This window comes from Opisthocomus hoazin, chromosome 20 (assembly GCF_030867145.1).
Source record: "Opisthocomus hoazin isolate bOpiHoa1 chromosome 20, bOpiHoa1.hap1, whole genome shotgun sequence".
NCBI classification, from domain to species: Eukaryota; Metazoa; Chordata; class Aves; order Opisthocomiformes; family Opisthocomidae; genus Opisthocomus; species Opisthocomus hoazin.
The window spans coordinates 8,650,887-8,677,572 of NC_134433.1; the positions used below are offsets into that span (position 1 = coordinate 8,650,887).

General features: G+C 42.1%; 2 protein-coding genes across 4 annotated transcripts in view; both read left to right on the forward strand.

Moving 5' to 3' along the window:
- The window catches only part of UBE2G1 (ubiquitin conjugating enzyme E2 G1), a 29,186-nt gene extending 19,665 nt beyond the window's left edge, over positions 1-9,521 (forward strand). For all 3 annotated transcript variants that reach the window (XM_075440022.1, XM_075440023.1, XM_075440024.1), the window contains 3 exons: positions 143-321; positions 4,036-4,159; positions 6,266-9,521. In XM_075440022.1, coding sequence (XP_075296137.1) covers positions 143-321; positions 4,036-4,122 — 266 coding nt within the window. In that variant the 3' untranslated portion in view covers positions 4,123-4,159; positions 6,266-9,521. The remainder of the gene's footprint in view (positions 1-142; positions 322-4,035; positions 4,160-6,265) is intronic.
- Positions 9,522-10,941: 1,420 nt separating this feature from the next.
- ANKFY1 (ankyrin repeat and FYVE domain containing 1) overlaps positions 10,942-26,686 on the forward strand; it is a 32,129-nt gene continuing 16,384 nt past the window's right edge. The window contains exons 1-7 of the mRNA XM_075440421.1: positions 10,942-11,039; positions 16,118-16,310; positions 17,870-17,988; positions 20,375-20,510; positions 22,053-22,176; positions 23,707-23,856; positions 24,773-24,938. Coding sequence (XP_075296536.1) covers positions 11,030-11,039; positions 16,118-16,310; positions 17,870-17,988; positions 20,375-20,510; positions 22,053-22,176; positions 23,707-23,856; positions 24,773-24,938 — 898 coding nt within the window. The 5' untranslated portion in view covers positions 10,942-11,029. The remainder of the gene's footprint in view (positions 11,040-16,117; positions 16,311-17,869; positions 17,989-20,374; positions 20,511-22,052; positions 22,177-23,706; positions 23,857-24,772; positions 24,939-26,686) is intronic.

A 26,686-nucleotide genomic window follows, 5' to 3' on the forward strand; every position in this document is an offset into this window, starting at 1 on the left:
TAATTACTTTCCTGTTTTGTAAAGGGTCTTCACCAATGCATTTTCAGACTAGCTGGAGTGAAGATTTAATGGTTCCATAATAATCCTGAAGAAATGCCAGCATGTTGTTCATTACTAAAATATGCCTTGTTCTATTTTGTAGTTGACAAGAATGGCGATGTCTGCATTTCAATTCTTCATGAGCCTGGAGAAGACAAATATGGCTATGAAAAACCTGAGGAACGCTGGCTTCCCATTCACACAGTGGAAACTATAATGATTAGTGTTATTTCTATGCTGGCAGATCCCAATGGTGATTCTCCTGCTAATGTTGACGCAGCGGTAAGATTCTTCTTGGTCTGCCAATTGTCTTCAGTATAGAAACCTAAACTTGCAGTGGAGTATTGATTCTAGTTTGGCAAACAGTACAGTAACTTTTGGAAGAACCTTGGATATCACAGGCTGAAGCTGCCTTGTTTAGGGAGGAGGAAAGCAGTCATGTTGTGAAACAGAACTACTAGTTGGCCCTGGGAAGTTTCTTGCAGATCGAAATTTGACAGCATCTTTTCCTTGCATAGGCAGTGGTTAAATTTCTCTTATGCAATAATGCATTTATTTATAGTAAATAATGTGTGCAGAAAGGTACTTAATGGATAAACTTGAGCTCCTTTAGTCTTAAAAAATTTAAATAAGCTGGTGGTGAAATCCTGTGTGGCTATATACATGTAGCAGTTACAACTGCTGTTAAGTTTAGCTGCAGCGATTAACATACACAAGAATCTTTTTTGGTTCCTTGTATATTATTAGTATAAAGCAGCAAAATTTTTGTCTTGGAAACTATTAAACTGTGGACAGATTTATTGATTTGAATGGAAGGAGGAGATGTGGGGTCCCTCAGTATAATTATGTTGTGAATTTTTGCGTCCACTTCTCTCATCCCGGTCTTCCTGGGTCGTGGATTAAAGCACTAGGTTTGACTGTGTAGGTCTGTGCTTTAAGAATGTACTTGAAAGCTTCACTGGGCATCTGGCCTTCAAATCTGGAGGAAATGTTGTCCCAGACTAGAATGACTAGCTAAGGAGTGAGGAAGAATGGCCTGGTTTATAGTCAAAGACCAGGGTGAATCTGCAGTAGGGATTCTGTCATAAGCGAGATGCAAGTGTTTCGTGCAGCATAGTGTTTCTGGAGCATGGCCTGTTCTGCGTGGGTGTATAAACACAGCTATCAGCTCTCTAGAAGAGCTGCATTTATAGCAGAATAGCAATTAGACTAATAACTATTTGTGGTGGGGAGGGAAAAAATTCTCAGTTCTGAGGGGAGTAGGGGAACAAACTTCAGGTCCCATTCATCTGAGATACGCCAAGATGTTTTCCTTTGAATTACTCTAGAATTGTAATTCAGTACTGACTAATAGATGATACCCTCTCACAGAAGAGAAGTTCTAAATCTTTTAACTGGGGTAATGAGGAAAAGGGAGATGGTAATCAGAAGATGCAAAGTTTTCTAGAAGCATGTTAACCTGCTCTGTCAACCTAGCTATACCTTCCCCAAGCAGGTGGGAGTTTAGTTTCATGAAGCCTTTGACTACTATGCTGTTAGTATTTCCAAAGGTGCTTGAGCTCTGCTGAAAAATTGTCATGGGAGTAGTCTCATGTGGAACAAATTAAATGGGAAGAAAAACAGACAAAATTGTAATGAAGAATTCCCTCATTTAACATTCTTTTGAGTGTTGGACCTCCCCATCTTGTGCCACGTTACTGGTGAAAGCAGATACCCAGGACACATGGCTGTTTTCTGGTGGCAAAAGTACCCTGAGAGCACTGGAAGGAGCAAGTTATTAATGAAATACTAAACGTACAGTTAGAATTCCTCAGTTTAGACTCATGGATGTTGAATGTAGCTGACCTAACACTGGAGAAAGCTTCTACTTTTAGCTATGCTTGTGACCTCCCTAGCATCTCACAAGCTTTTTAATCTTTCTGTAGTGTGCCCCACTGTCTGCCAGCCACTTCAGGAGCTATTTTCTTACGTTTTTTTCTTCCTCCAAGAGAGATGTTACATAGAAAACTATGAATTTGTTTACTTAAACTTTAGTTAGAGTAAAGGTTGAAACTGCCTTAAGGAAACACGGCGTTTTCTAGCCCAGCTTGAAGGAACAAAAACTTCAATCCAAATGCAACTGTGAAGACAGTACTGATGTAACCTTTGGATGCTAGTAACCGTTTTTCTGACTGTGGTATTAGATGTTCCAAGTAATTTTTAAACTTAATGTGCTGCTTCAACAGCTTAGCATCTCCTGCTGGATTGTAGACTACATATACTCATCAGTGTAATGAAGAATCAGCAGCTCATGCTTTATTCTGAGCTGCTATCAAGATGTCTTCTACTTGGTTTATGAAGTACAAGTTTACTGCAGCAACAGCATTTGGCAGTTACTGAAAGATGCTTTGTCTGCTTTCATTAATTTCCAGTTTTAAGTGAGTCTAGAGAACAAGGTGTTACAGGCAGGTCACAGCATTACAGGAGCATGGGATTCGCTTGCTTCCTGGAAAAATGAACTATGCGTGTTGGAGTACTGTCTCTTGGAGTGTGAGGAAAATGAGGAACAGTGGCCTGAACAGATACTGCAAGAAGCAAATAGAACAGTTCATGACCTCAAATAACAGTTTTGGAGAGATTGCTGTGAAGTTGCAAACTTTGCTCACTGTTCAATTCTGAATACTTGCTTCAAAGTACTACAAATAGAAAAAGTGGAAATGAAAACTAAGAATCTGATGCTAGGAGGGCACAAATTCAATGCTTTTCTTGGCCTTAAGCCATCTTGTGTAAGCTGTCCTATGTCCCAATCCAAGGAACCAAATGTTTGCTGTATTAATTGCTGAAAAAGAACAAATTAATTAGTAGCCGTATTTGTGCTTTCACTGGGAAGATAAGATGTGCTGGGCTTTCCAATGTGCTGACTGGCTAGGTGAGCTTGGAGGTGGTGAATGTTCAGATATACCAGTTACCCTAACTTTCACTCAAATGTGCTACAGCCTTCCCCCAAAGTAGGGGGTGAAAGAGTGTTGTGTGCTAGGTTGCTTCACATTGAAGAGCGTGGTGGGGTTTTTTAACCCCTTCTCCCACCGCTGCAGTAAGAATATTTTGTTTGTATCAGAAAGTAAGAACTGTAGAACTTCATTAAATAAGATATTCTTCATGTTTTCCCACCAATTCCTTGCCAGTACCAAACACGTCACAGTGTATGATGCTCCTGTGCTTTCATCTGAGTTCATCATGAGGCTGGCACATAAAGCTTAAAAACTAACTGTACTTTTTCCTGTGGGTTTTGGTGATACCATGGTCTGCGCATCTCCGGGTTCAGGCTTGCCTCTTGCCTATCTGCATGTTCATCTTTAGCTTTGTTCTTCTTCTGTGCAGTTCTGAAATCAAATACCTGTCAGAAACCATCCCCATAGATGTACTGAGTATTCTGTTAAGCTCTTGCTCATGAAGCCAATATCTTGCAGCCGTATTTAGCGAGGAGGTGTTTTCTTTTGAAGAACACTGCTGTGCCCCTTCTGAATACCTGTGACTTCTGTGTTCCTATCCTGGAGTGTCCTGGCGAGATTGAGAGGGAGTTGAAACGGTTCTAAAAATCACGGAATAACTACTGACTGCAGCAGCTGTGTACCTTTTTTCCATCACTGCAGTTAAAGACGCTTTCTCTAACCCATAACAATAGCCTGTGGTCTACAGTTTTTGTTTTCTGCTACTTTGCAGGCTGAAGTAAATAGATTTTGGCCTAGAATTGTGAAACATTGGTAGCCACCAGGTTAGTCTTGGAGAATGCCTAAAATCCATGGGGGAAAGGCTGTGTTCTCACTGTCTTGCAGAAACCCAGAGCAAGCTTTCAAAAGTCCTGAATGTCACAGGTTTTAGTGAGTAGCTCAATGTCTGTAAGCGAATTTAGGTGTTGACTAGATGGCTAATGCCTAAAAACAAACACAAAGAGCCTTCCTGGAACTTGTACGTTGTTGTAGGACTGACATCTGAAAGCTGTCTATTCAATTACAGAAAGAATGGAGAGAAGACAGAAATGGAGAATTTAAAAGAAAAGTTGCCCGCTGTGTAAGAAAAAGCCAAGAAACTGCTTTTGAGTGACACTTAATCAGCAGCTAGTAGCTTCACTTTTTTCAGGGTAAGTATCCTTAACATGAAGTCAGTTACCCGAGTTGAGGATTTCCTGTCGAAGTGTTGCTGAACTTTTTTTTTTTTTCCTCAAAAGCAAAAAAAAAAAAAAATACCCCCCCAACTTTTCTTCTCAGCTGCGCGCGACTAAAGACTGAAAGAATTTTTAAGTGCAGTAACAGTCCCTTCTGCGAAGACTGGGGAACTTCTCTAGTACTCTTGCATTTATGCTGTTCAGAAGTTGCAATTCTCTTTATCAGTATTCATCCTGCTTTATTACAGCTCTGGTACGCCCTAAGCACTATTAATAGAAGGGAGTAATCATTCTTTCATGTTCATTATTGTGAAGAACACTTGTTTGAATCTGAAAAGCATCCTGTCTTGCTAACTGACGTTCATATTTATATATACACACAGAGTTTATCTTGCAGATGTTGGTGGCACGTTGCATGTAGGTTTTCAATAATGACTTCAGTGAGTTTTTTAGGAACCATTTGGAAAGGAGCACTTCAGGTATCTATGAGAATTTTTATAGAAAGTCTACTAGCATATCGGAAAGGATCAAGCTGAGAGATTACACATCGCTAATACCAAGAAAGGTGGTGTTCTCTTCAGCAGCCCTAAAAACTTTTCTGCTGGGGAAGGCTTAGGAATAGTTTCAGAAGAACAGCTGTATTCTGCTTGGAAACTGAACAGAGAGCCTGGACAGGTCTTGACCTGAGAGTAGTTGATGTGATGTTTACATTGTATGTCACCTTGTTAAAAATGAGCTGCTGACTCAAGATGCTTACTCTAGTTTGAACAATCCCATCCTAGTTTTAGTGAAACTTTTTTTAACATTAAGCTCTTGTAGAAAGCTCGCTATTAAAACATGGCCTTTAAATACCTGGCCTTTTGGTCACTTTAATCTTGGTATGCCAAGGAAAAACTTCCTCGACTAGCTAATAATTTCCTACTCTTGCTTTTCAAAGCAAAACAGAGCTTCATGTTGAAGCTGCCTCTCCTTAATGGTTGGTTTGGCAAATAAACTACTCTGACCCGTTTGGCTGGAGAAGCCCAAAACCATATGTACTAGTTAGCTTCAGCATACAAAATGAGGAGGAGTGTGGGGGGGGAAGAAATATGACACTAAATGTCATTTAAAGGGGTTGTACTGTCTGAACAACTAGAACAGCTCCTGCTAGTTAGTTTTTCTTCACCAAGGTTGTACAGGGGATGCTTCCTTTCTTACACTTCTGTAAGAATTGTGGGGGTGGGGGAAGGCTCCATCTGTGACAAACTAGTACTGCAGTATCTCCTCTGCAGAAATGCTTTGACTGAATGGCACTTTCTCCAGTATAGAGAAGCATGAAAATGCTTAATGTTGAGCAAAAGACTAAGCAAAGGAACTGAATGTCTTATACAACTGCCTGTAACTAGAGTGTAAGAATTGTTAATGCAGCTGACAGTTTCCTCTGTCTGACAGAAAGGGACTGTAATGCTCCAGAGTATCCTTAACTAACCTCAGCTCTGTTGCCATGTTAAACTTGGCCATGGTAAAACAGTGCTCATGACAAATATTTAAGTAATTGGCTGTGTTGCTTTTTTGGAGGGCGAAAGCTTTTCTAAGTCCTGGTGACTCCTCCTAAGTAAGTGATGGGCAATGAGTTGGATGAGAAGGGGACACGTAGCTGGTTTCAAACAAGAACAGTCTGACTTTGTAGCTGTGGTGTTATTGCTTAACGAAGCACTGCTATGCCATTTTGTACTGCACTTCGCTGTTGAAGCAGCATCCATCATTCACAGTAAGTGACGCATGGAAGTTTCAGTGATAAATCGGCAAGTGTTTAGCCCTATGTGTGAATAATCAAACGTTTACACGCTACGTGCTTGACAAGCAACAGGAGTAACAGAAGCCTGAAAGTCTGATAGTTGAGCTTGGATACACAGTATGGTGAACTAACTGAAGTCTTTCTCAGGTGATTATTTTGGATTTATACATCTTCTGTTTAGAGGTATGTAAAGTTCTTGAACAAGTAATTATTATCTTCCTTGAGCTTGAAACACTATTTAACATCTTTAAAATAATTGAGGATAATGAGGGGGTTTTATTTTAATAACTGTGATTTCTTTGTAGGTCTTCAATTGAGAAACATGGCACTGTTTTTTTCCTGCACTCTACCCACCTTTTGCTGGACTTCTGTTGTTACAAGTTGGCAAACACTGGCTGGAACTGGGCTGCAATAAAACATGCCAGTTATCAATGCTGACAAGAGCCTAACAAGTGCCAACACAAGATGATTACGCATTTTGAAATCTAATGAACTGCTTTAACCTTCAGGAAGAATTGTAAAGATGTGTACATAGCACAACATGATCCGGATAATATATATACTGTTCATGTACATCCACAAATACACATTGTACCAAATAATGCTGTCTGTAGTTAGGAATAGAATCGTGTAAATTCTAAAGATTTTAGCAGGTTTTTCTCTCCCTATTCATTGTTTCCTATCAATTTTAAAAAAACAACAACTTGTGAAGCATGTCAGACTAAAACCAATTTGGACAAAGTTGTTTTGTTTTGGTCCCCCCCTTAATTTTTCCTTTGACCCACTGAGGCTTAATTAAAATCTCTTGCTTATTAAAGTTTAGTATCTCTTTTATTGGTTTTTGGAAGTGTGCTCCCTTTTATTTCCCCCATCAGAACTTAAAAATTTTCCTAATTAAACCCTGAAAGAATTTGCTATCAATTACTTGTGTCTTCTTTTTATGATGACCTTTGTAGTCCCAAAGGTGCTTCCCCCCCTTATTTAAACCCAATTGCCCATAGTTCTTGAATTGGGTATAGCAATAAAACTGGCCACGGAGCAGCCTGCTGGATTTTTAACTTCCAAGGGACTTGAGCGCTTTCATTTGGAAGTTCAGTTGACTAAGTTAGTCCATGATAGGAATGAGCTGCTTTTTATGGGTGATATTTTCTTCTTTTGCTTTTTTCATTGCTTGTTTGTGGGGTGGGGTGTGGGGGGGGGAGGCTTGTTTTTTCTCAAGGTTGAGTTCAAGCATGCACATCTGTAGGCTTTCAAATGATTAACTTCTGGGTTTGGTATCAAAAATAGTTTCCCTCCTCTTTCCTTTTTCTCTTCTGTGCCCCTTCATATTCTTTGCCTTCTACTTCAGAGTTTTCCTCATCTAATGTACAAAGAAAATTGCGATGTATATTTTCATGTAATTTGATTTTTTGGAATTCTGTCACCTTCTGTAGTGAGTTCTTCCAAAATATAATTTTTTCCAATAATAATGTGTCAAACTGCCTGTTTTGAGTATCTAAATAGGAAGGGTAACTGCAGCTGGAGCACAACTTACCTGAACATCTTCAACAACATAACATCAGCAAACACTTGTTGAATTTGATATACTGTATTTAATTTTGAAATAATTAAAAAGCAAACAGAACACACACCTTTCTTCCTATTGTAACCATCTTTGGCCCTCCAGTGAGCAAATGCTAATCTCGGACTATCTGGTAACAGTTTTCCAGGCCTACCTGAAATACCTCTCTACCAAAGAAACTTTCTAAAGGAACTTGCAACTACTTGACTGTTCTCTGCTCTGTCACAGGTTCACCACAGCTTTTAACAGCACAGAGTAACCCACTAATAAATCAAGAGTTCCAGTGCTAAAGAGTCATCTCATAAGAAGCCTTCAGTACTAACTTGCTAGCAACCTGAAATGAAGTGCAGCCAGCTGTGCAACATGCATATACTGAAAGGCAGATATTGCAGGTTTCTGGAGGGGTGTGCTGGGGCGGAAGGAGATGACAGTTATTAGTGGCAATACAGCCATATGGGACAAAAAAAGCCATTTAGTAAGTACAAGATGACTTACAAGTAAAGGTATTGCTTCCTCCTACAGGTGTTTTAGATAAACATAGGTGTGTTTAATGTCCACATTGACATATTTGGTAGCTAATTATTTTGAGAAATCATTAGTTAAATCTGCTTTTAATTGGGTAACCTGCTCATGTAAGCAGGCAGATATGTGCAGTACTTCAGGGCTATTAAAGCCCAGACACAATAGCTGATCTCAGTTCCCGTTTGAGTCCTTGTCTAAAATTGCTTGAGAGGAGGTTTCTTGCCCACCACCAGCTGGCTACCCTTTTACACTGATCTAAGAGTTGGGACTGTGCAGAATCGCAGTGGCATGGTGCCATTCTGTCCATAAACAGAACATTGGGAAGAAGCTGCTCTTCCTAAACCTAGCAGTGGACTTCTTCCCCATGGGCTGCCCTTCCTTTTCTCTTTCCACAGTGCATTTAAAGAGCTGGCAGCAAGTTGAGGTAATTGGTACTTGCTGCTTTCAGCAAGTTCAACGGTGTTCTCTGTTTTATCTTATGAAGTAACACATACAGTTCACAACTGACTCATCTGTAAACTTCACAAAATAGTTTAAAGCTTTGTTTTTCTCATTTCTTCTCCAGAAGAGCTGCTTGTTTGTTTTTTAAGGGGTAGGCCTAGAAAAGTTAGTCTTGCATCAGTGGTATGGCAGAACTGTTAATTCCACAGCAGTGTTGGTTCCCCTCTTTGTAAATTATTCAAATATAATCCCTGTTTGGCTTACCCCAGGTAGTTTGTGATTCCATGTGACCCAGATATTCCAGAGGAAGGAGCATTACTGTGAGATACTGTTCAGACATACAAGCAGCAGGTAGGGCTAATGCCCAATGACTTAAAGAAAGAGGCAGCAAATGTCCAGGTTGTAGAAAGCCACTGGAAGGCATAGAAATGGCCTTTTTAACTCTTCTGTGGTCACAGTTGGCTTTTTGTTTGTTCTTGCCCCACACGTGAAAGGGATCTGGCTATGACGGTTACCGATACGACCAGAAATTTCTGCTTAGCCTCAAGATAGGAACACCATTGAGGAGATGCAGTACGTATACGTAATACTAGAATACTCATTGAACAATCAAGTGAACTAGCATTCTTATCCAGTTTCACTTGTACCAAGATCTTGTATCTGGTTTGGTTTATGGTGGTTGTCAGCGTACTGGATGATTAGTTATGCTTTTTATAGTTTTCTGGAGGCTTGTAATTATAGCTGAGTTTTTTGTGCTGTTTTTTCCCCCAGCACACGGTGGCCTGCTTTCCAGATAACACTGCATCACTGGGGGAAAAGGCAAAAAAAAAGCATGGAATATTAATAAATTTCAAAGTAGTATGGCCATCCTCATTCCTTTTTTGTATTTCTCCATGCTGCCCCGTATGCATCAGAGAAGAACTCTGTAAAAATCAGAAGGGCTGTTCAGCTGTCATTCTCAAATTCTTTCCTGCTGTGATGCCTAGAAAATGCTTATTGATACTAAACGATCAATAAATGGAGAACTTAATTCTGAAGTGATTATAAGTGTATTTTGTTTCTTTGGTAGGCTGATGGGGTGGACTTTTTATTGCGTCTGTACCATCTGGTGCGCTGGTCTTGGTATGGTGCCATCACAACGCAAACAGAGGAGCACCATAAGTCTTACAACTTCTGCATATCTTCAGAGGCGCGTACGAGTGATTTCAAACCAGACCAGAAGGTGCTTGGGTTTTAAAGAGAGGCTGTAATAAGATGGCTTCCTGCCCAGGCAAATCCTCAACAAAAGATGAGATTCCCGATTCCTCAGATGAAAAACATAGCAGGAGTTTGCAATCTGATCGCTGTTGTTACTCAGAAATTCAGCGAAAACTGAATCTGATCAGGCAGCAGTACTGTTTTCTCGCAGTTACTGCACGTGATCAATAGCCGTGGTGTAAGCTGGCTGCGTAGCCGTGTCGTACACATTTGTCATTGAGCTGTGAAAAATGAGACGGGTCCTGTTTCATCATACGGCTAGAAACTGCAGCCTGTGGCTTGCCTCGGCCTAGTTCTGGTTTTGCTGTTGTCCAGCAGGCACAAAAAACCTGAGATATGAGGCAGAGCAACTTTTCGAAGATCACTTAGTGGTGAAGTTGGGAGAAGATGATGTCTGTAAAACAATACTGTGCATAACGTGTTCAAACATGTATTTGAAATTTGCTCTTTAGAGCAAACAAAAAAAATTCCCATTGGATCAGCGGACAGTGTGCTGGTGTTTCTGCTGTCCCTAGGCAGGACAGATCACGAGCAGTGAAAACAGCGGAGGCTCAGGTATTTCGCAGGCAGGGCTTCAGAAAACCGCCTTGTTACTTGTCCTTCCCTGGCCCGTCTCGGCTCGCAGCCACGCGTTTTGCCCACCGGGCACAGCCCCGGTGCCAGGGCCGAGGACTCCCGGCCGAAGCCGTAGCGCAGGAGCTGAAGGAAGGCCGGCAGTGGCGGCTCCGCGCTGCAGACCCCCCGGGCCGGGACGCGGTGCTGGCGCTCCCGTGTGCTGCGCCGGTCCGGGCGGGAGCGGGCGCGCCTCGCTGCTCGATGGCGGCGGAACCGCGGACGAAGCGATGGCCGCCGCCGCGCCCCGGCCCCGGAGCGTCTTCCCCCGCAGCTGCGCTGTTTCCTCCAGCTCCGGCTGCGGGGCCTGGCTGCGGCCGCGGCCGCCGCGCTGTTCGCCGGCCAACGCCAGGCACCGGCAGGGATCGGGCGGGCACTAAGGCGGGGACGGAGAAACTCCACAGCGGCTGACACCGGGCACAGCGCCTGGGCCGCTGGGCCCCGCCGCCTCCCGAGGGGCCGGGCGGGGAGCGGGCGGGGCCAGGCCCTGGCTGAGGCGGGGAGGAGCCGCCGGTATAAAGCGGCGCGGGGCCGGCCCCGGCGTGGCGGGTTTGGGGTTCTTGCGGAGCAGGTGGCGGCTGGACCCGGGGTGGAGCCGCGCTTGTCTCGCGAGAGCGCCAGGCTCGGGCGGTGGGCGGGCGGCGGCTCTCGCGAGAGCTGCGGCCCCGGACCCAACATGGCGGAAGGTGAGGGGGGGGAGCCGGGGCCAGGGGCCGGGCGGGGCCGCGGCCGCACGGTGGGTGCCGCCGGCCGGGGCGGCTTCTCCGCTGGCGAGGGGCCGGAGGGTAGCCCCCGGGGGGGGCTCCCGCTGGTCTCCTGGGGGAGCCCGGCTCGGCGCTGCCCGCGGCGGGTGGGGCAAGGCCGCCCCCGAGGTGAACGTGAAATGGCGGGGGAGGGGGGCTCTGCCCGGCCCGGGGCCGCGGGCTGGCACCTCGTGGGCAGGGCGGGCCTTGCGCGGGCGCCTTCGCCCCTCGGGAGCGGGGTTTGCGGGGTAGCTGTGCCTGCGGGGCTGCTGAGGGCGGAGTGGAGCTGGCCGGGCCGTCCCGCCGGCCCCTTCCCCGGTGAGGCGGGGGCGGCGGTGAGTGAGGCCGCCGGCCCCGGGACTGCCGGGGAGCGGGGCGAGAGGCCGTGCTGCAGCCTCTGGTCGCTGCCTGCCGGGAGTCCTTCGCAGATCCGCAGGGCCGGTCGCCTGCGTTGGCTGTGCTCGGAGGCTGTCGGTTGCACCGTTTCAAAATTCAGTTAGCTGAGGTGATGGGATTCGAAAAAACACTTGGATCTTTACAGTCCGTTCTGCAGGGCAGAAGCTTCCTCTTTTCTTCCCTGGAGGAAACTGAGTCGGCAAACTGAAAATAAAATACCCCAAGTGGGAAAGGAAACCAAGGCTCTGACTTCCAGTCTTAAAGCACAGCCTTCAACTGTAGAAGTGCAGCTGTCAGACAGTGGTTGAATTTTTAAGCCACTTGTGAAAGATTGACTGGGATGAAGCAGATGCTGATCCCCTGGCACGCATCAGCCGAGAGGATGCTGCAGTCAAGCTGGTTTAATAAATCCTTAGAGGAACTTTTTAACTTTGTGTTCTGAAATACCACTGTTTCATATTCAGCTGCCCAGCCTCTTAGGCTTGCTTTTAAGCCTTGGTGACCTGGTTCTGGTAGGCATTCGATGTCAAAAATACCTTCAGGTGGTGAAAGTTTCCTCTCCGAGACCCTCAAAGGATCTGAGGCTTTGGTTCAGGGTTGTGCTCTGCAGAATGAACCTGCAGTTGATACAAGCTCTGTTTCAGACATCCGTACGTCTCAAGATCCTTCCCTAATACAAGTAATTCTCTGGTCTTTTGGCTGAAGAAAGCACATGACCAAGAAGTGATCCTGCATGAACAAGAGTAATAAGCTGGAGTTGTAGCTTTCCCCACTCAATTTGTTGTGGTATCTGGATGGAGGGGCGCATTTTGTCCCTTCACACAAAGTACCTATCTGCAGTAACACTTTTCTAGTTAAGAACTGATGGTATTGGAGAGTCAGCTCAAAAGTGAAGGCATGTTAAGGGAGGGAGCTTGTCAAACTGTGGTCCTCAGCTCAGAAGCTGCTCAATTTGTGAAAGTGTTGCTTCTTTGTGCAGAAGCTCTGAATTAATTTATTGCACTTACTAGCTACAAATTGATTGAACAGTTTATAAAGACAGGAGCTGAACTTGTTTTTGTAATTTCTGTAAGAGCTCTGTACTACTGGTGCCAGAGCATACTAGGTTACATGCAGGTGTGGGTTAAAACGGTTGGATTAATGTTTGAGTCTGGAGCAGCAGGACGTGCGCTGTAGTACTCTGGGGTGGTTGTCAGGGTAAAGATCATAAGTGTGCAAAAATGAGAAGGAACAAGAAAGCAGTAACTTGCACAGCAATGGGGAGATGGAGGTCAGAATGTGGAGCAGTGGACAAAGGACCTGACTGGAGAGGGTAAGGAAATAATATATTTTTCTGAAATACTTGACTTGGGTCCATTTCAGAAGTAAATAAAAGCTTATCCATATTGTTTCTGTGACTGCTGTTGATGGGTGGGACAGGCGGTGTAATGAGTTCCACCAGACACTCCCTGTAGTTTTTGGTACACGCTATCTGTCACCCCATTTCTTCTTGCCTCCCTACTTATCTCTTTGGATTTGGCTATCTAGTTGCTCTGGAGTACTGCTGTGCCTTCTCCTATAAGAAAATGTTGGTAGCCTTTTCTGAAGTCCTCTTTAAAGTCTTTGATATGGAACAAACTTCTACGGGTTCATGAGATGCTAGTCTAGCTGCTGGAAGACTGTTGACAAACACTGCTTTTATTTTCTTGTCTAGCCATCTGTTAACTTTATACCTAGACTATAGGCTCAGAAAAGGAGTTACTTTGCGTACACCTCTCTGCTGAACCCAAGCATCCTGTTCATCGATGCGTGTGAATTCATGTTTAGCCAGAGACTTGGCAGTATCTTCCAGTAAGGCTGTCTTTTCAGTGTCTTTGTGCAGGGATCTTCATTAGATGTGTGTATGCACGCAGTAATTGTACATTATGCTTGGGAAACAGTCAGATGAATGGTCATATGTAATGTGGACTGGCAATAATAAGCATTCTGTCAAAATGATTGCCTGAAGATACAATGGGCATTTTACATTGATTTTTAAAAAGTGATGGCACTTCTCCACACCTCCAAAATTGAGGACTGTAAATGGTAAACCTGGAGTTGTAGTGCTACTTGTTTAAATAGAGGTGGTGCTTCTACCTGGGATTGAGCAGCTTCTACTTTTGAAGCAACTCTAAGTGACTCTAACTCTGTAAATACACAATGTACAGGGAAAACCTGAGGCTTTGCTCTTTTGCAGTGAATGTTGGGTTAACTGGACTGTCTTGAATGTGCACCTGAAAGGTGCTGTAAGATCAGACGTTGTCTGCAAGTGTGCAGGAGTTGCTACTACACGACTGGTGTGCATGTTGTGTAGAATAAGAGAAACTTCTGTTTTACAACTCCTGTAATTCTTACAGTAAGCGGATACCTATTGGTGCCTCTCACTGAGGCTGCAGGAAGCGTGTGTGCTGTCAATCTGAAAACAAGGTTTGTCAAAGCTTCGGTTTTTTGCGGTACTTTGGCCGCAGTAGCGATTGTCTTGGATTGCCCTGGAAGCAGCAGTCACAAGCTTGGTTGTCTGTTATGCATAAAGCTTAAGCTACTGCTGTTTGAGGGTTTAAGGTAGTTCTGCGTCGTGTCTTAGTGACTTCAGACTAATTTGGAGCCAGTGAGTAGACTTTGGTAAAATGACAGTATTTGAGATGTTACCTTCTGGTACTGGTTCTCTGTTCCCACCATTGCACTCTCGTTGCCTGACTGGAAGATGCAGTATTTCTTTAAGATGATATGAGATTCAGCAGGCAAATTCTTACTGCTAGCATTTGTATTTGTACAACACCTAAAAATTTCACTGTATGAACAGTGGTGGTGTTGCACTAATATTCGGTGCGGTTTTCAAAGTGTCTTTCAGTGATCACTCTTGGCTCCTGTTAGATGTTAGCTCTCCTTCCAGTAACAGTAGGGCTTGCTTTGTGCACCTTCCTTTCGAGTCGGTTGGGAAGGAACTGTTGCTTGAGAGACATGCCCTTCTAGTTCGGAGAATGCTGAAACTGCTTTTGTCTTCAGATAGAATACAGCAGAATTTCAAACTCTCTTTGAGGGGTGATATGGTTTTGGTAGCACAACTCTGAAATCATAGTGTATTTCAATAGAATAAGGAAAGTATTGCAAAGGAGATCATATCTGTAACCTTTAAAGGATGAAGCTAAGTAAATGACTGTTGAAGAAAGTACAGTGTCAAGCCTACTTAAGTAGTATTAACTGAAGAGTGAAATAGGGTAAATTACCTTCTGTAATTACAGACTTATTTACAGTAGTTCTGAACTTAAAAGACTTATGAGGGAGCATTTGCTGCAGCAGTCCATAGAGGAAAGACGTAATGAGGCATTCCGGCTGCAGCTGAGCTGGAGTAGGATGCTCTGCCCTGGGGACCTGTGGTGGAGCAAGGCCAAGGTCAGCTATGCTGTTGAACTTTTCTACAGAAGCAAGAAGAAAACACTGGGCAAAAGAGCTCAGTTTCTCCTTGTTTGTAGTAGTGACTTCCATTTAGTAAATATTTGAGAAAAATTGTTGAACAATGAATTCCTGGCTGATAAGGAGGAATCTTGTAGGAACGTTCCCACTTAAAATCATTGGTTAGCTTCCAGATTTCTCCTCCCTGCCCCCTCTCGCTTTACGACTGGTTTTGGATTTATACTTTATTTGGAACATCAGCTTAATGATGGGGGGGTGGTAATCAGTTAAGCACAGTGATAGCTACATGCAATTTATAAATAATAAGTAAATGTTCATAAGTTGGACTGTTTTTAAGCACCTGTGCAGATGTTTCCTTCCAGCAGTGAAGTAGAGGTTTTTCATGCAGGTGGCCTGGGTTGAGTTTGGTGAGCTAACTTACCACAACGTGTTGTGGAGTGACCATTAAAGTGTGCTGGAAATGTGGATTCTGCAATGGGATGGAAATCCTTGTTCAGAGATCAGATTCCCAGGTGCTGTTGCTTTGCTACTCCTGAATTGAGTTTTTCCATCATGGACCCAGCTCTGTGTAGTGGTGCCTTGTCAGTGCCGTGCCTCCAATGCAGGAATGTGTGTGTGCCAGTACTAAGTAGAGTTTTACATATTTTTGAGTGGCATTTAAAACAGTTTCTGGGGAGAATGTGTTTTCCACTCTGGCCATTTCTTGCGGAGTTTCTTAGCTGACTGAGGAGTTCTAAACAAGTCAGTTAAGTACTTTGAGGTCAATATGGTATGTCAGCAACTGTTGTAATGCTTGTGGTTGATCCCTCAGCTGTAAAGTCAAATAACATCTTAACTAAACTGAAAAAATGGGTAAGGACCAAAGAGTTCGTCCTTTACCCCACCATAATTCCCCCAGCCACTGACTCCCGTGGTTTTAGAGAGCTGACTGGAGAGTTCAGGAACTTTCTTTGTAAGTGGCTTATATCGCTGTCTTCTGATGATTTTCGATGTGTTTGTGGCTAATAATGATATGAAATAAAAGGGCTAATATTGGGGGTGAGATGCTCAAGTAGTGTGGATGAGTAGAGACTTACTGGAGTGTTCCATGATTAAACTAGATGTGTGATGTGCTTGTAGCGTTAGGTTAGCCTTGGATGCAGAATAAAGGTGTGCATGTTTCAACCTTGTGTTAACACTGTGTGCCTCTGCAGAGGAGGTGGCCAAGCTGGAAAAGCACCTGATGCTTCTCCGCCAGGAGTATGTAAAGCTGCAGAAGAAACTAGCTGATACAGAACGGAGATGCAACCTTCTGGCTGCCCAGGTTAACCAAGACAATGCCAGTGACACCTTCATCAGTCGACTTCTTGCCATTGTAGCTGAACTGTATCAGCAGGAGCAGTACAGGTAAGAAATCCCTCTTTGGGGAAAAGGGGCATTACAGGATTTTTTTTTTTTTACTTTATTGACTATAGTAGGTGCTAGTCTTAGACAAGCAAAGTTTTTTCTCCACTGCCTGGTAAGAACAGGGTCCTCATTTGCAGTTGGAAGAGCATGCTAAGATCAGGTAGCATACTGAATCCAGTTCTTGAATCAAGAGCTCTAAGTAGAAATTCGTCTTGGAGACTGACGTTTAATTGTCAGTTTTCTTTAAACTTGTCTTTCCACTGTTAACAGTAAAGCTCCCTTTGAACAGAAGTAGCTTTAAACTGATCTACACCTAGTTGATGGATTAATCACATAATGTGTCTTCTATGAACTGGAAAGCCCTGCTTGCTTGGAAGGATATGTCCTGGAAACTAGTTCTATACTTCTGTTGCATGTAAAGAAGACTGATTAAATTGGCTTGTCTGGTTGTATGATCTGACAGGTCTTAGTGATATATGTGACTTAGTGGTATAAATGGTATTGTATCTTTGAATCTCAACCAAAATTAGGTGTCATGGTTTCTTTTCTATAGGCACATTAAGGATCACCTTCAATACTCCAGAGCCATTAACTGATTTAGTTCCGAGACCACAATGACACTTACCAATTTCTTTGCTATTGCTGAAAGCAATGCCAATATAGTATAGGAGTTCAGTCACGTAAGGGAAAAATATGTAATTTTGATTAAAATTTCCTTCCCCTAACATCTCTTTATGAGCCTTCCTTTGAAAAGGCTCTGTGCCTGGCAAGAACTTATAGCATGCTGGGCAAAAGATTTGTTAGGTAGCATATATCAGAAGAGCTGAATCACTTCATTTCTGTTCAGCTTTTGAGGTTTAAAGGCATAGGATAGTGGTCTAGGAGAAAGGAAGCAAATGCTAATGCAAGTTTTGTTAAGTAACATTTCTGTATTTTGTACTTTAGTTCATAGCAGTGCGCTGATTTAGAAAATGGTCTGGAAAATACACCTACACAGTCAGAACGTTTACAAGCTATGAGATTTTAAAATAGACAGGGCAGGTACTTCTATCTACAAAGGATAAGCTGGTGTTAAAGGGGTCAGAATGAAATCAAAGCGTTCTTGACAGGTGGTCTCCTGGGAACTGGGGATTCTTGGAGTCTGCCTTGTACTCAGACTACTGTCAAACATAGTTTGTTCTCTTGCTGGTCTTGCCTGAAACCATTGGTGCTTAGCTGACAATGTTAGTATGGACACTGCAGCATAAATATTTAACCTCAAGATTTTTGGATTTTCCCATATTCTATGATGCTTCCCTTGCAGTTTATTCTAAAACGGTTAGAAGAACCACAAACACTTTAAATACTAATGACTTTTTGCATTTCTTCCTAGAAAAGTAATAATTGTGCCATTTGGTAGCATGTTCTACTTAACCAATTAAATGTGTTTTGATGTCTTGAACAACTTGAACCTAAATGTGGATACCAGGGCATAGATGCTATGGAGATGCTGAATCTGTACGTATCTAAGCACAGGGGAAGCCTGAATTATACGTGTGTATGCTTTTTTATCTTATTAGTGATCTGAAGATAAAGGTTGGGGACAAGCAGTTCAGTGCTCACAAATTTGTCTTGGCGGCACGCAGTGACACCTGGAGTCTTGCTAACCTTGCCTCAACAGACGAGCTGGATCTGTCAGGTCAGTCATCGCTTAGTAATATACAGTGCTTTGGTTGTCTTTAGGATGCCTGATAAAAGGGCCCGTTGGGAAAAGGTTCTTTATGTACCTTTCAGACTACTACTGTCCACAAAAAGTGGTGCTTAATCCATTAATTATGGAGCTCTGTCTCTGAAACATGGTAGTAAGCTTGTGAACTTGATGCTAGTTAAATCAATAACATACCTTCTTTCTCTTTAATGAACAGGGGTTGAGAATGGTGGCCTGTTTGTCTTTTCTAGAGTCAACTAAACATAATGAAAAACAAATCTATGTGGAGGAGCTTGACTTCTTCCTTTCTAAGGACAGGGCTTTTTGAGGTAGTGTGCATAATTTCTCTGAAGTGTGTCATGGAAATACCTTGCTTCTTGTTAACATAGTGTGTGTGGGAAATGAATACGAATACAGATGTGTTATTAAAAAGTTATTTGCTTTAGCACTGATATTTTTGCAAAATAGGTGAGGAAGAAGTTTTCCAAGTCTTCTACAACATTGTGTTTTCTTCTGCTGTAGCTGTTTCTTGCATGTACTTACACTGGGCAGTGTTTCTGCAGATTGAACCTCTTGATGGGCTTTTCTGTACTTAACAGTATAGAAGAGTCTTACAATTAATTTGTGAGCAATAAAAACAGGCATGAAGTTAAGCAGGTTTGCGGGCTGGCATGGTGAATATTAAGCATTGGCTTCACTTTCTGTACTTAATCTTATCAGTGCAGACGAACTGGAAAGAAGCAAGTCACAGCAAGCTAGTTTTATGAGACAGCATAGGCTTTCTTGCAAAAGGATTTATGGATCTTTCTGCAGCCCCAGGAAGACAGATGCCAAGGATTTTTTAAATTGAATGCTGTGTGAATAGAAGATTATTACCAAGAAGCTCTTATGTTAATTGTAGCTTTGTTGCAAGTGGCAGTCCATGGCATTGATAGCTCCCTATTTGAGCTAGTCTGAGAATCTCAAATGTAACTGCAGTCTTGCATGTTTAACGATGCAAACACTGTCTATTAGAGAATGATACTTAAAATAAATGCTAGTAGATGATACTTTCCACTGTGTAAAATGGATATTTTTTCTATAAAATTTGATAAATGGCACAAGGATTAGATTATGAAATAGTTGTAGCAAGCAACGAGCTGTTCCCTAAAAACTCAGTTTTCGTAAGAAGTCGTCTTAAGAACTTGCAAGCTAGGATTGCCTGAATCCTAACTTCAGAATACAGTCAGTGTTTAAAACTTGGTGGGTTTGGAGTTCATGTAATCTGCAGAATTTTCCACTCTTAAAGTTTAAAATTTTCCATCTCTTAAAGAGTGGAAAGAGATGAACGCAGGTTCTTTTGTTGGAAGGGAGAAAATGAACTTTTATCTCTGCCAAGGCAAAGAGATAAATTACAGCTTGAGCACATTTTCTGATTACTTCGAGTTTGGCAAAAGATACTTGCCTTACTGAAACCTCCTGTTTCTTAGGAGGCAGTCTACCTGCTATGCCAAGTACTATCTGGTACTCTGCAAATAATCTGGGACAAGGCTCCAGGTAAAGGAGATGTTTTAGGATGGGTGTTTCAGTGTCTTATACCTGTATGTTTTCATTTTAAAACCAAACAAAACGGCTTAAGGTATTAATGTTATTTTTGTAAATGAATGGTATTTTTTGTTGTAATTGATCTGATCTTATGCTGTAGAGTAATTCTCATCTACATCCTTGTGTTAGGATTGTCATTATACATCTGACCAGGTGCCTGGCCATTGGGGTTGTGGATCTTGTGGCGTAGGTTTCTATTGTTCTTGCTGTGTAAAAACATCAGGCTTGGTATCAGTGTTGCAAACACCTGAAATGTAACTAGCTGCTTAAACTGACTTTTGTACCTTTCCTAGAAATGGTTCCCAGCAGTTTAAGTGCTTTGTAGTCATTACCAAGATATAAGTACCTCTACTGGAATGCAGCAGTTCGTAACATGTGGCTATAATATAAGAGAGGGTTCTTAAATCAAATGGGGATTTGTGCTTGTCAGGTGCAGGTGTGGATTTAGCTGTATGTGAATGACCAAAGACTTTCAAGGGGCATCACTGGCCCCTAAATATGCAGTGTTTGTGGAGCAGGTAGGAGATGTTACAGGGCTCCTTGCATTCTGCACAGTGTTCCAATGGGGAAAAAAAAAGGTTTTCCTGCTTGGTGTCAGCATTGTTACTAGTTTCAACTTCTGACCAGTTTTGCCTCTGTTTTGACATTTTGATTGAACTAAAGCAGCACAGTTTCAATGAGGCTATGTTTTTTTCATTATAGCTGTGACTTTAACAGTCAGAGGAATAGCAACTACTTGAATAGGCAATTGTTCTTTGGGTATTTTATTAATCCCTGTTGCTCCCTGTACTAGATGCTGACCCGGAGGTAACCATGGCAATGCTGCGGTGGATCTACACAGATGAACTTGAACTGAGAGAAGATGATATCTTCTTGACAGAGCTCATGAAACTAGCTAATAAATTTCAGCTCCAGCTGCTTAGGGAAAGGTGAGTCTTGGTAAATACTGTGAATCTTCTTGAACTCTTCAACCTTGTTCGACTAGACATGAGGTGACAGCTGCCGGCAATTGGGTAAAATTTTGCTTTTTCAGAGTTTTTAGGTTTTAATAATACAGCGTGACATTCAGTTGATCACAGGAAATGAAGCCTCGCACTACAGTTAAACTGTAGCAGTTTTTCTCATAGCTTTTATGTTTACTTTACAGTTCCTCTCCCAGTCAAACTAATAGCCCTAATTTGGCATTAAGAGGAAGCAGAGATCAGTATATTAGTAACAAGCTCTGGCGAATTGGAAGAAAGGAGTTGTTAAAGAGAAAAGTAGGAAGACTCAATGGCAGGTAGCTTGCAGTAGTAAAATACCACAGGTGAAAAATTTTTAACTTAAATAGCTGTTGTTCTGTGCATGTGGGTGGCAATTTCCCTTCATAAAGCAGGTTAAAGTAATAGTACAATGCTTTGCCCTTTTGAGGAGATTGATTACACCATTCTAGTAGGGGTTAGGTTGTTATCTTGAATGTATAGAGTGCTCTAAATAACCATTCAGAGTTAGTGAGAAGCTTGAATGTACGAATTGAAACCTCTTCAAGTTTTATACAACTTCAAAGCCTTGAATGTAGTTAAAGATAAAGTACCCTTTGTTATAATCTTTTACCCAGGGGGTGTCTGGGGCTGTAGCAGTACATGGCACTCATAATCTATGATGTAAGTGTGACTCAACATGAAGCAAACTAAATTGCTGTCAACTCTTCTGTCAAAGAGGTTGACATTTCTAAGGCCAGTGCTAAAACTGCCTTCGAACTTTGTACCAACCCAAACTGTCTTCGTGTTGTAATACCAAAACGGTCTCAGCTGTGGTCTGTTTGTGGTAGTCCAGTGACAAGTCCACATATGGTATGCTACTAGTAATTATTAGATGTCTTGGTAGGTGTCTGCACCTGGAGACAAGTATTTCCATTTTTATTTCTTAATGTCTGTTTGGAGATCACTGGCATGTTTAAATTCATCTTTATTTTGAGGTAGTTAGATTTTCTTCCCATTAACTTAAACAGCTTCACACCTGGTAAGATTTGGTGGATCTGCTGTTAAAGTTTATCCCTTCTCTTTATGAAATAAATAGCTGTATGTGGCATGCTGCTTTCTAGCTCTGTCACAAAACCTGCTTGTGACTGCTGTAGTTCTTGTAGAGATAGGCATCCTCCTACTTCATAATGGTGAATGAACTGCAGCTTGTTCCAGTGAGAGAAAGAACTAGGATGTCCATCTTCACACACTGCAGGTACCTGCAAGTGGTGTTATCATGAGACCTTGGCTTAGATGGACTGTAATAGGAGTCTGCTCTTATGAAAACTGCCTTACAGGGCTTCTGATTAAAGTATGTTTATGCTGCTTAGCCTTATAGTAAAGCAAGGCCAAGCTATTTTCTACTGGAATCTAGGAAAAGGAGTATATGGGACCCTGTTACAGCATGGGAGAGTGATTACAGTAAAGCTATGTTCTGATTCCTGAACAATGGTTTTCCTGTTTTGACAGATGTGAAAAAGGAGTTATGTCACTAGTTAATGTCAGGAACTGCATTCGTTTCTATCAGACTGCTGAGGAGCTGAATGCTAGCACTCTTCTGAACTATTGTGCTGAGATAATTGCTAGTCACTGGGTAAGTACTGTTGGAAGCAAGAGGAAGAATGTTTGCAGAGCATAGGAACTCAATTAGTAGAATTTTGCTTAACTTACTATACTGTCTAACCTCAGGAGTATCTCCTGGTATGCTAGCATTCAAGCATTCCAGTTGGGATGGGGACTGAGTGGATTCCTGATAACTTTCAGTGACTGATGTGACCTATTATGCTGACCCTTATATGTTCGCAAGGAGCAACAGTGTTGATAAAAACCTGCTAAATCTGCCTGCCCTGTCCCCTGGTATGAGTGAAGGGGCTGCTTCTGAGTCAGGAGTGACTTTTCCCTTCCCATCTGTCTCAGTTATCTTTATAATATGTGCTTTTGACACTGTGTTTTTTGGTATTCTCTGCAGTACCAATTCATAATTATGTTTTTGAAACAAAGCACATGAAATGGCTCCTTGTCTAAGGTTGTTTTGTTGTCTGTAGAGGTTATGTCTGTCTGTCTTGGTGTGAATGTCTTGACTGGGGGGATGTAGCTTATAGCCTGAAGAGCTGTTCGGTTCAGTGGAAATACTTCATTCTAAAAAGCATATTTTCCTAAGTGTGAGCCAAAACAAAGGGACTCTATTTAAAGAGGATTGTTTATCGAATCTGGATTCTGAACTGATTAGAAGTTCATCCATAGCTGGTCTCTGTATAGGTCACAAATCCCAGGCCTGCTTTTACTTTGAAAAGTAATCCATGGAAGCCAGGGAAGAGTTTATCTGTAATGGAAGGAACGGCAAGGAGTCTTGCAACTGACTTGAAAGTTTTGCTTGCTCTGTGTTATTTTGAGGAGAGTTAGAATAACTGAGTAATGGATTAGATTTTAAAAGAAGACTTGTCAACAGCAGACTAGTGCATGAGGATTTAAGTCATTCTGAATCTAAAATGCATCATCCAGGTGTGGATGTTTCTTTGTTTGGCTAATGCCAAAGCAGAAGGGAGTTCTTTGATCTGTGAATATATAAGAAGATTCTTGTATCTGAACCTGCAGGTCAGCAATTTTAACTCTTTCCTGCTTCTGGCTCCTAACTTTTGACACTGTATGCTGCCTGGAAATGAGGTTGTTTCTGTTTAGTCAAATGAACGCTGACTCAAACCTAAGGCCTTTCTACTTCTAAGTTTCTGTTTACCTTTATTCAGAGTTTTTCAAAGTTCTGTGGAGTTGTCAGTTTTCAATAGTTCTAGGCCTTTTTGTGATTTAAGTCCAGGTAGAGAATTCATGTAGAGACTAATTGTTAATCTACTGTAATGTCTGGTAAAATGCTAGTTTTCCATGTCTGCAGACAAAAGGAAAGAAAAATTTCATTAACTGATCTTGAAACTAGAACATTAGACGTAAAACTTCCTGAGTGTTTCTTCCTAGTCTTAAAAGGCTACCTTGGATTGTTCCTGCTTGTTATGTTATTAAAATGGAGCTTTAACTGAACTTGTTTTGTGAACTTCATAATTACGTTGTACAGTGCCTTGTTTATAGAGAAAACAGGAGTGTTGCTTACCCTTTTCTTTCTTATTGTTTCTAGGATGACTTGCGTAAAGAAGACTTCAGTAGCATGAGTGCTCAGTTACTGTATAAAATGTTCAAGTCAAAGACAGAATATCCTTTGCATAAGGCTATTAAAGTTGAGAGAGAAGATGTAGTCTTTTTGTATCTTATTGAAATGGATTCACAGGTACAGTGAGACTGACTTGGATCTGTCTTCTAGAATTCAGTGTTTCAAGTAACTAGTTTCTAACCACCAGTCTGAACCTTGTTGGGTTTGTCCCTAATTCTTACTAGTATGCTTATCGTTTCCCTAGCTACTTCTGTATATGTAATGAAAGTCTAGCAGTAAAGGCTCTGTAAAGACAGAATTAAGTGTTATGATTCACTTCTGAAAACATCTTGCATGCAACAGATTGTATCTGATGAAATCCAGTACTTGATACTGCTATGCACGTTTAAAGCTAATGATGTAATAGTCAACTTTGCTGCTTCATGGCAGTTCAGCAAGCATCACTTCTTTGAACAAATGCTTTTCCTCTTCTGTTGAATGATTGGAGTAACAAGTATTTGTTCTATTTGAATGAACACTCTCAACAACGAGCAAACAAGTAGTTCCCCAACAAGGGGGAAGGAAGAATGACTTGGGTATTAATTATCAAGAATTACTCAATTAGTCCTTTAAAATGCTTCAAATCCTAATTGGAAGCTGGGACTATAGCACTTTTAGGTGCTAATCCAGTTGAGATTTGAGGTATCTTAAAGGAATAATTGAATAATTCTTCCTGGTACTATGCTGAATATGCCTATGTAGGCAGCATTTTTTCAGAGTATACTAGTCTTGCTTCCTGTGAGTTACACAAGGCTTGTGAACAGAACTTCGGTTTTCTCATTGAACAGTCCTCTGGTTGTAGACTTGCCTGTGGTGATGCTAGTCTTCTGGTTGTTTTCCTGTGTAAGATGCACTTATCTAAATGCGATGCTAGCATTTTGCATTAGAGCTGAAGGTTCTAGCATTGTGGTAGTTGGAACAGGCTGTTAAAATATTATGTTGGGCTGGTGCACATACCTCTAACTAATGTCAGTTGACTGAATTTGTGTTGTAGCTTCCTGGGAAGCTCAATGAATTGGATCATAATGGAGATCTTGCTTTGGATTTAGCCCTTGCCCAAAGATTGGAGAGTATTGCAACTACACTGGTCAACTACAAGGCTGACGTAGACAGGGCAGACAAGAGAGGCTGGAGTCTATTACATAAAGCTATCCAGAGAGGTAAGTAGATAGGATATGAAGCCTTGTTAACCTGCAGTTGTTCCCAGTGTGGAATATATATTCCAGAGTCTATTCCTGTGTCACTTTGTAGTTGACACTTCAGTTAGAAAATTGTAGTCAAGGATGAAATTTGCCCTATTTGTTTCTTTAAACTCAAAACCAAACAAACCCTGATTTGGGATCTAAAGGTGTCTAGTAAACTAAACTTATACTACATGACAGCCAGCAGCAATCTAGTAGAGTATTGTCTGCTAAAGGAAGAAATGTAGGGAGAAACTGAGAGTATTCTAATTTGACAACAGTGTCTTTCTGACAAATAGTTGAATTGAGCATGGCAGCCTAATCACAAATAAAGATGAAGTCTTTTTCTAGACCTGGGTTGAATGCAGCATATGCTTCTTTGTGATTATGATATACAGCGAGGGTCCTTGTTGCTGGACAGCAGTTCTAGGGGAGGAAAAACTGGCTGGAAGAAGATGAGTAGTAGTTGGAGGTGTTTCTGTGCCAGTCTGAATATCTTCAAAGCTCCAGTGAACAGTAGAATAGTAATCAGAGTGGGGTCTGAGTACAACTACATGGTTATCTTGAGCAGTTCTCCACCTTAGAGTGGAAAATGCATCTTACGAGACCTGGAGCACAATAGGACCTGATTGCTGTGGCCACAGTATTCTGAAGGCTTTGGAGCAGCAGCACCTTGGCCTGTGGCCAAAGTCTGGTAGAAATCTGTAGCGAGTGCCTTGTGCTGCTAGTTGCCTGCAATGATATCTTTGGCAGCTCTGTTCCAGAAAGCAAAGCATGACAGGAACCTTACCTGTGACTGAACCTCATGGGTATTGTAATGCTACAAATGAAAAGCATAAGTTTATTTTTAACAGCAGGCTCTCTTGGACTCTTGGATGTAGTTTGTTTTGTGAGCTCAAAATACAGCTCCTGACTTCTTCCTTTAATCCCCTGCATGTCTAAACAGGGTAGTGCTGTTTTCTGGTCCTGTGAATGAAGCTTCAGCAGCAGGAGTAGGAGATCTTCTAGGCGTAGGTCAGTGTGGTAATGGCTGCAGCCATATGAAGCACTGTACAGATTGCAGCAGGCTGCTCTGCGTAGTTAATACTAACATTTGTCCTCTAGTTCTAATTTCTGCTTTGAGTCTAAACTAGAGCTCTGAATATGAATGCTTGCTTTTCAGTAAGCAAAGCTTCAGTGAATTAATCACTGTTAACAATCATGTGTGCTGGAAATGGAGCTAAAGCAAATTGTCTGAACTTGCCACATGATTCTTATTTCTTATGATTGCTGGAGAGTAGGGGAATGTCTGATACAGAAATCAGAAAAGGAGATTCTGGTTTTTGCTGGCAGAGAATACAACAATCTATATTGCTTAAACAGGTACGCAGTCTTTTTTGTTCTTCAGTCACGCATTCAGGGTGAGCAACTTGCAAATATGACTATTCAAAGTAGTCTTTGGAGTAAGGGGAATTAGTGTTGTCCTGAAGTCATTCTCTGCATCTCGGTGGTTCAAGTCCAAGGTTTCACTAAGTGAAGTGGGCCTAAGTTCTGACTTCTGAGACACTCTCGAGGGAATTCTCGGGAATGCCCATGCATGGTGCATCCTAACTGTTGAAGCCCTTACCCCATACATAATGGGGCCTAAACTTTCAAGAGCAAAGGCTGTCTTATTGCCTGTTCATGTAGCAATACTGAAGAGATGGTGACTAACTTCAACTACGTGCTTTTGACTGGTGCCCTGGAAT